The 9,157-nt window shown below is 45.7% G+C and overlaps 1 protein-coding gene across 1 annotated transcript; it reads left to right on the top strand.

Annotated features, from left to right (window-relative positions):
• Positions 1-1,764: 1,764 nt before the first annotated feature.
• ARL11 (ARF like GTPase 11) lies at positions 1,765-2,943 on the top strand. The gene has a single exon (XM_016205465.2). It carries the CDS (start codon positions 1,981-1,983, stop codon positions 2,527-2,529), a length of 549 nt encoding a protein of 182 aa, XP_016060951.1. The 5' UTR covers positions 1,765-1,980; the 3' UTR covers positions 2,530-2,943.
• The last annotated feature ends 6,214 nt before the right edge of the window (positions 2,944-9,157 follow it).

The raw sequence follows: 9,157 nt of genomic DNA on the forward strand, positions 1-9,157 counted from the left end.
ATTATCCCTTCTTTCACCACACACCCTGGCCCTTGCAAAAAAACTAGAGCCCACAACCTCAGGCACTCGAAAGGAAAAAACAATACCATCAAGCACAGCACAACACAGTGGTGTGCATAAAACACTGTGTTTCTGACTTTTCCTAGTTGCTTCCTCCTATTAAATAAAGTAGCCTGACAACAACAACAATTACTTGTTTTTTCTCAAAGCACTTGTTCAGTGAGTAGCTCTACAGGTTGAAAGTGAAAGAGATGACTTATAAATCCCAGCAAGATCCTGAGCAAATTATTTACCTTGTCTGAGCCTGTTCTTCATTTGTTTCTTCATCAGGCCTGAATCATAACCCCCACTTTGGTTCTTGACAGTTTAATGAAATAAGGCGTGAAAAGCAGAGAGTGCTGCACAAATGTCACTGGTTACAAGAGCCAAATCACTGCAACTCGAGATCCAAATCAGATCGCTACAGAGTCAACAGTTTCTCACTGGGACAATTTTTGGAAAATTATATTTTCTGGGGGTATCATTTTTACTGGGAAAAATATGACACTGTCAAGAAAAAAAATTAAGCAATACACTTAATTGCCCATAGTTCTACCACACTGACACAACTTTTTAATTTTTATGCTTTACCTTTAACATATTCATATCTTTTAGAGAGTTTTAATCATACTTAGGCAGTTTTTTTTAAAAGCATGTATGGTTTCAAGCAAACAAAGGAATCTCTGGGCACCAGAAAAACCTCGAGGCCTGAGCTGAAGGGAAAAGTCTGATTCTCAGATTTCTCCACTGAGGAGGTCACAGGATTATAAGAGGAAGAGCAAAAGAAAGTGGCTGAACTTGAGCACAGCTGTGAGTGTGGCACCTTCCTTCCTGCATGGAGTCTGAGCTTCTGGGACACAGAGTGGTGCTGGACCTTGCTCTACCAAGGGCTGAAGAGCTGGGGATATCTTTGTGGCACATCCCCAGAGGGAGAACTACTGGGGAGCCCCAGAGCTGAGGAGGGTCTGTGAAGCCTGCCCCCCCCCCCTTCCCCCAGCCACCTGGGAAAAGGAAGCAGAAAAAGGAGAAATGGAACTTCCTTCACATCTTGCTCTTGGGACATTACCAACTAGCAGCTGCAAGGGGGAAGGCTGCTGCCGAGGAGGAGCTACGGCCACCGGCCAACACCACCAAGGTAACTGTAATTTTTACTCCTCTCCCCGGCAGGAGGAATGAATAGGGGCTGTCTTATTTTTCTTCAGGGGCAGCTGAAATATACTCCTCTGGGGAGATGTCCCTTCACCTGTCCCAGCCAAGGTTTCCCCTGACTGAATTAAGAACAGGCCTTAATCTTAAAATTTGGGATTTTTAAAAAACGGGAGTTGTTTTTCTAGAGGTAATTTCGCCTCAGTAAGACAGTGGAGGAAACCCCTCTGCCCTGACTGATCAGTTTGTCCCCAGCCAACACTATTTATAAATAGCCACCATTTACAGGACACAGTGCTGGCCTGTGGGGAGTTCCACGGGCAGCTGGAGTGACGGTGAGCCGGCTGACCTGCACTTGGTGCACGGAGCCCAAGGCCGCTTCTGTTTCGGGCTTCGGGCTCACAGGAAGGAAAACAGAGGCTAGAAGCACAGACTAGCAAGACTTGAAGACAGCTTCCAGTGACTCAGACTGAACTAGGTTTGTCTAACTGAAACTCTGTTTTGCCTCCTTGCTTTAACTGCCAAGGAATGTGAGCTCACATTCCTTGTCTTCCAGGCGGCCCTAAGCCCTTCTCTGAAGCAGGCCGCCCGGTGTAGACCAGCTGATGGTGACTCACACACCCTTACTTCCTGGCCTTTCAGAGCCCAGGCCTGTGTTTGAAACTGTAGACACTTCCTGCTTTTGGAGTAGAAGCTCTTCTTCCATGTGCCTGCATGGATCTGTATGTTCTTTCAGAAAAGAATGGCTGATGTGTGCACCTGGTCTTTCTCCCCCAGGATTTACCAGTGGCTACCATGGGTTCTGTGAATTCCCGAGGTCACAAGGCTAAAGCCCAGGTGGTGATGATGGGTCTCGACTCAGCAGGCAAGACCACGCTCCTTTACAAACTGAAGGGCTACCAGTTGGTGGAGACCATGCCCACCATTGGCTTCAATGTGGAGCCTCTTGAAGGCCCGGGGCATGTGTCCCTGACTCTCTGGGATGTCGGGGGGCAGACCCAGCTCAGGGACAGCTGGAAGGACTACCTGGAAGGCACGGACATCCTCATATATGTGCTAGATAGCACAGATGAAGCCCGATTGCCTGAGGCAGTGGCTGAGCTCACAGAAGTCTTGGACAGCCCCAACATGGCCCGCGTCCCTTTCTTGGTGCTGGCCAACAAGCAGGAGGCACCCGATGCTCTGCCGCTGCTTGAGATCAGAGACAAGCTGGACCTGGAGAGATTCCAGGACCGCTGCTGGGAGCTCCGGGCCTGTAGTGCCCTTACCGGTGCGGGGCTGCCGGAGGCCCTGCAGAGTCTGGGGACCCTTCTGAAATCCCACAGCCACTGTGTCTATGGGTGAGCACGCTGGGCAGTGAGCACAGAGAGCAAGAAGTCTTGACTCAGAGCAGCTTATCTCTGCTCATACGAACTGGGAGAACCAGCTTGTCCTTGAGAATTATAAGCTCAGTTTATCAAATAAGAAATCCTTCTATACTTGGACAGGATTTTTTTTTCTTGGGACTTTGTTACTGGTGTCCATGTTGAAAATCAACTGTTCTTTGAATACTGTTATTCTAAGGGGAAAAAAAATCATACCTCAACACACTCATTTAATAACTCATTACTGCCCTGGCTCAGTTGGGTGAGAGTCTTCCTGTGCACCAAAAGGTTGCCAGTTTGATTCCTGGTCAGGGCACATGCCCAGGTTGTGGGTTCAGTCCCCAGTCGGGGTCTGTGTTGGAGGCAACTAATGGATGTTTCTCTCTCTCTCTTCTTCTCCTTTCTCTTCTCTCTAAAAATAAATAAAAACATTAAAAAAACTCATTACCAAGTGTGAACTGAGCAATTGTAATAACAGAGCAACAAGTAACAATTGTAATAACAGAGCATAATAATTAAGACCTAAATTCACAGGGAAAAAGAAGTTTCAAAATCAGATCAGAATATCATCTGGACATGATCAAGATCTTATGAGTGATTTCCCTGGTAGTCCCTGGGTATGTGCCATGATCACTCTGATCAGCCAACATGAGCAGAATTGAGCAGGCAAGTCCAGTCTTGGGTCACTGGTGCTCAGCCCTGGACAAGGGAGTTCCAGCCTTCCCAAAATGACCTCTTCTCTGACCCTGACTAACCTTTCTCTACCCTTTGTCAACCTGTGCTGGTCTTTTTCTAAACCCTTCATTTTTCTTTCTTTCTTTTTTCTCCTTTTTATAGCCCATATCTTTCCTTAAAATTCAGATTGATCAATAATTTCATTTACTCATTTAATAAAAAATATATAAAGCCTTGAATTTGTGGCAAAAACCACTGAGCTTTTAGCTATGAACAAAGCCCTTTAGATGGGAGGTGTGTATTTTGAAGATATGTGTGACAGCAGTGAAACTTTCTCATTATCACTAGTAAATGCTTCCTGTAATCTGAGTTTTTTCATGGCATGCAACTTACATTTGGCACCTGGTCTAATATTAAACAGCTCTAAATGTTAGCTATTCCTTCCTATCCTGGGCTAGCATCAGCCTCTTTATAGCTCCTGATGGTGGTTCTGCCCTCTCTGAGTGATGCAGTATGAATTGGCCCTCCAACATCTGGCACCTGCCGGGTCCCTCTACCCAAAGTCTTCTCTTCTAGTATCAGGTTAGGCATGCCTAGTTCTTTCGCTACTTGTCAGCTGACATGTTTCAAGACTTCCTGTGTTAGACACAGGAAAGTGCAAAAATGCAAAGACTTCAGGCCTCATGGAGCTCTGGTTGGGGAAGCGGTGAGGACATAGCTTCCTTAAATATGTGAAGGTACAGGTTCAGCTCAGCAACTGTTTATTGAGCACTTACTGGGGCCAGGTTCTGTGTTCAGTGCTTTATGTAATTATCTCTAATTCTCCCAAATCTGCAAAGTAGGTATCATTCCCATCTAATATGATTAGAAACTGAGGCTCAGAGAGGTTGTGACTTTCTTGAGGCATGGAGCTATTAAGTGACACACCTAGAATTTGAAACCAGATGTGTCTAGTTGTAATGATGCCTTCATTCTTTCATGACATCATGCTTTTAAAGGTTTAAGCTAAGGTTCACCTTCAATAAGCAGATGGGATGAGGGGAGCAGTCTAGTCAGGAGGAGGGGGGAGCCTGAGGGAGAGTGTACGAAGGATAACTAAGCCAGAATGGTTGAAACAGCAGGTTGGAGTGAGGGTGACCTAATATAATAGGAAACTAAACAGGAAAAATGTTTAGGTCCAAGTTGGGGAAGGTTTGGACTTTCATAATCAAGAATTTGGCTTTGGGAAGTAAAATCATTGAACTTGGCATTTAGGAGGATAACTTAGTGGCAGTGTGGGGGTGGATTAAAGAGAAGAGGGGACAGTGGGGATGGGAAAGCAGGGAGACCATCTAAATGCCTATCACAGTAACAGAAGAAATGAGAGGAAAGGAGATGAGAAAATTGAGAATGATTTTTTAAGGGGAAAAGCTGAGAGATAGGCTGGTATGGTTCAGTGGTTGAGCACTGACCCCGTGAATCAGGAGATCATGGTTCCATTCCCAGTCAGGGCACATGCCCGGGTTGCAGGCTTGATCCCCAGTAAGGGGTGTGCAGGAGGCAGCCGATTGATGATTCTCATCATTGATGTTTTTCTCTCTCCCTTCCTCTCTTTGAAATCAATGAAAATATATTTCAAAAAAAGAACCTCTAATTTAAAAAAAAAAGCTGAGAGGGGAAGAATTTGAAGACAGCTCAAGAATTTGAGTATAAATGGCAGGAAATGAAATAAGAAGGTGAACACAGGAGGAACGGGTTGGGATTAGAACAGGGATCAGAACTGCTGGGTTCTGCTTTTGAAATTCTGGGTATGAGTGTGTGTGTAGCTTCTTTCATATTGTTCCATTATCTGCAGTCCTTGAGATACCAAGGACCCTGCTGGCTGCACCTGCTGGTTTCCACTCACGAAGGCTCATTTCCTTACATGATCTGTTGATTTTTATTGTGAGCTCATTTTCAGTAAGATTTGTTTTTCCTCTGTTTTGTGACAGTGTTTCTACACAGAGTGGTTAAGCATTACCTACTAGGATCCTAGAGGTTTCAATTGTTTTAGACCAAATATTACGTTAATTTCTCTGCTTGGGCTCATGGGCCTCACAGGCAGTACAAATCTGGAATCTGCACCCTTTCAGGGCACAGGCCCTAGGAATTCAATTTCTGACGCCCAAAATAGACCATTTGCTTCCTCACCCTCCCCTGAGCTGGTGTGAAGTGTTTTCTAAACCCCTTTTAAGGAACGGGCATCTGTTTGATGCTTTTGCTTTTCTGCTGAGCTCAGATTAAAAGCTTCTCTCCTCCAAGCAAGGCTAAGGCCACATCTCCTATTCTTATACAGGTATTATTAACTCAGCCCAGTCCCTAGAGCCTAAATTTGGCTCCAAGATCCCCATAGACTCCAAGCTTCCAGCTTTCACCTAAGTGCTTTGGCTGCTGTTTTTCTCTTCATTTCTGCCACTGAGGACTTCCCTTTCTTTCGTGCAAGGACAGCATACATTAAAATAAATATTTTTGGGGTTACAGTTTACTCAGCGTTTCTATGACTCCATAACGGGAAAGGGTCTATTTGCCATGTTGCCGCACCGCCTGGTTATTTTTGGTGTGTGGCAGGGAGCCTTCCTGCTGTAGTGGCAGGAGGGTGCTATGATGAGATCTGTACTTCGGAAGATATCCTGAAGGCAGGGAGACAAGCTAGAGGACGAGTGGGGTGTCTTTTGATTGACATGCACACTTTTGGCACCAATGGTCTGAATGGCCATCCTATCACCACAGCAGCCCCATCCTGCTATGGGCAGTCTTCCCATCTCTTGACAATCCCCTGCTTTGGCCCAGTCTCCTCTCTGACACCAGCATGCACCAGGTTCTTGCCCAGCTCCAAGTGTATACTTCTTGCTGGATGAGGCAGAGTGGACATGGGAGCTAGCAGGTAGCTCTGAGAGTGTGCCAAAAGCCCCAAATCCTTGAAGGCAGATGTGTTCAGTCATAATAGGCCCCAGGAAGTCTCCTTTTATCATCTCCCCTGGACAAGATTTGGTAAGGACAAAGCAAAATATCATAAGAACCATGCCCAGTTAGTGTTGACCATCACTCCCTGCTGATCCATCTCCTGCTGTGAGAGAATGAACATCAAATTAGTTACAAAGAATTACCTGTGGTGAGTTCTGGAATGTGAAATATACAAGTCTCTGGATGGAAGGTGGGGCTTGAGAGCCTCAGAGTCCAAGGGTAACTCTGCCAGCCTTCCACCTCACTGGCTTCTGAGAGTTTGCCTGAAGCAAGCATGGGCATCCCACAGAATACCAGGTTCCTTGGCCCCTCCTGGGACTTCTGATGCCCCTTGCTTGCGTGCTCTGGCCCATCAAGCTTCCATCTCAGCTAGAAGTCCTTGTAATTACAATAATGTCCCCAACAGTGGCAGCCGTCCTATAGGATCACACAAACTTACGGAAACCTCCTGACACCCCTGCTGTTCCTTAGGCTTAGGATGTTTTCCTGTTCAAATTCTGTCCACTATTAAAGGACCTTCAGATCCCACCTCTGCAGGAAGCTTTACCTGCACACCCCAGCCATGTTTATCCTTCCTCTGAACTCCTGAGCCTGAGCTGGGACACTTCCACATGTTGGTATGTGGTGTCCCCAGATATAGTGTAAATTCCAAGTGATGAGGGGCCATTCTTACATCCTTTGGGCCCTCTTCAAAGCCTGGAAAAAAATGAGATACTGAGAGTTTCTCATTAAATACCTGGGTGAATAATGAATAACTGATTAAAGCTATTGAACTGGATGTTGTGGCAAAGTCCCTAGGTCCTCTGAACTGTCTAGAATAAAATCCCCCAAAATGAGAACAAGAAGAGGTTCACTGGCTTGAGAGCCAAAATGGCAACACAAATGTACACTTCAGGCATCTTCTGCACTAAAAACAAAAGAAAAAAGTCATACATTCTCTTTCTAGAACATGTCACACTCAGAATTACCTTTTAGTTTATGTAGAAGAGGGGGTGCTAAGTGGAGACTGAGTGTGGAAGGGCTGCCACAGGTGGGTGGAGTATGGTGCGGGGCCCTTGGAAAGGTTGAATCCCAAGAGATGGCCAGTGAGAACAGGCACAAAGCCAGAGCTAGTGCCCAGGAGGAGGGCAAAGGTGCTCTACTTAGCCAGGCAGTGGCCTGGTCTTGCCCACTCCAGAGCTCCTGTCCTTATTTCTACTACTATCCTGACACTGATGGCTCCAGAGCGAGGGTGGGACCCCATCCTTTTTCAGAACCTTCCCTGAAGACCACAGGAGAGCTAGCCTTGCCCTCCAGGGATCAAAAGTGGCAACAGGTCAAAGTTAGCATTTTTGACTGGGAATTCCACCCCCCTACCTGCTGCCAACTAAATGAGAGGGCAGTCTTTGAAGACAACTTCAGCCCTTGCCTCCCAATGAGTCTGGTCACAGCTCTCCAGGGACATGGAAGTGGGAGGTGGGGGCTGACAGAGTGGCTTCCATCCTGCTCTTCTGCTCAGAGATACACATATATGTGTACACACATATATGTATACATGTATGTATATTTCAGAGGTACAACACAGAGAACTTTAGGAAAAAATAAGTCATGATTTCTATCTTGTTTTGTGGTTCAAATGGTGCTCTCTTTATCCAAGGGGTATCTAGTTTCTTTTTCTTTGTAAACACTGTGTATAGTAAGAATTGTTCTACTTTGGAGAACACTTCAATTCTTCAAATAAAAGGAGGCACCATGACTATAAATTATCTCTGGATTATGACCATAACACCATATCATTCTGCAATTTTTATTGTATCTTTTTTTTAATTCCACAGACTTCAGGTTCATATGGCATTAAGTTTTGGCTTAACCAGAAGAGAAAAATATAAAGGATACAAAGAAATGTAAGATTCGGTGTTATGAAAATCCTGATGGAGATGCACCTCACCCTTTACTCAAATTGGTGCGGTCCAAATGCAGTTGAGCACACTGCCTTGGAGTCTGGCCTTGCAGTCAGGCAGAACTGACTAGAACACCAGCTCTACTCTTTGCCAACTGAGTAACCTGGGGCAAATGATTTAACCCAACTAAGGCCCAGCTGCCTCATATACAGAATGAGAATGATAGAAGGTAGGTATCTCACGAAATTCTCATGAGAATTCAGTGAGATACGCTCATCAGTCAACTTGTATCTTTTGAGCGCCTATTATGTGCAAAGCCCCGAGCTATGTGCAAGAGCTACAAAAATGAAGGAGATGCAAACTGTCCCTGCCCTTGAACTTATAGCCTAGTTTTCAATAAGGGACAACTATCTATATTATCACGCTAAAGCATGATAAAAATGCAAATGAAGCAGAGAGTTCTGGGAGCCCAGGCTTTTCTTGCAGATCCCTTTTCCCAGCATGAGAGCTCTCCAGACCCAGACTTGCTCTGGTGCCTTGGCTGGTGAGAGGGTGGAGGGGGTGAGAGTGCAGGGCCCAAGACTGTTCTTATGAATCTGAAACACTGGACTGCTTTTCCACCAAGCAGTGCTGACTTCAAACCTGCTTCTGCTCCTCATGAGCAGTGGACTCATGGGAAGACATTTAACTCCTCAGTCTACTTAAATAGAAACTGAGAATCGTGGAACTTGGCACGTACAGTTGTGAGGGTGAACACACATTCAACACTCAAGAAGCTCTTCTTATCTGATCCAAATAAAAGCTCACACAGTTATTTAGCTTTGAGTGGGTCCCTGGTCCAGGTCCTAAATACACGACATTGCCACACCTTCATGCGAGAGACTATCTCGGAACCAACTGCTAAGCATGCCGGGTGGTCAGGCCCAGAGCGCAGCAACTGGCTGAAACCTGGGGCTACTGAGCAAGCACACCAGAGAGAATAAAAGGTAAAGATTTAAAAGCCTGTGTGTCCAGAAGTTTTGTCAGTTGGCCACCTGACACTGGTTTTGTTACTTTCACACTGTAATTACT

Source organism: Miniopterus natalensis, chromosome 2, assembly GCF_054644295.1.
Source record: "Miniopterus natalensis isolate mMinNat1 chromosome 2, mMinNat1.hap1, whole genome shotgun sequence".
NCBI lineage: Eukaryota > Metazoa > Chordata > Mammalia > Chiroptera > Miniopteridae > Miniopterus > Miniopterus natalensis.

Bases quoted from the DNA above. Each gene is read 5' to 3' on its own strand.
- ARL11 (XM_016205465.2), top strand. From the start codon at position 1,981: ATGGGTTCTGTGAATTCCCGAGGTCACAAGGCTAAAGCCCAGGTGGTG.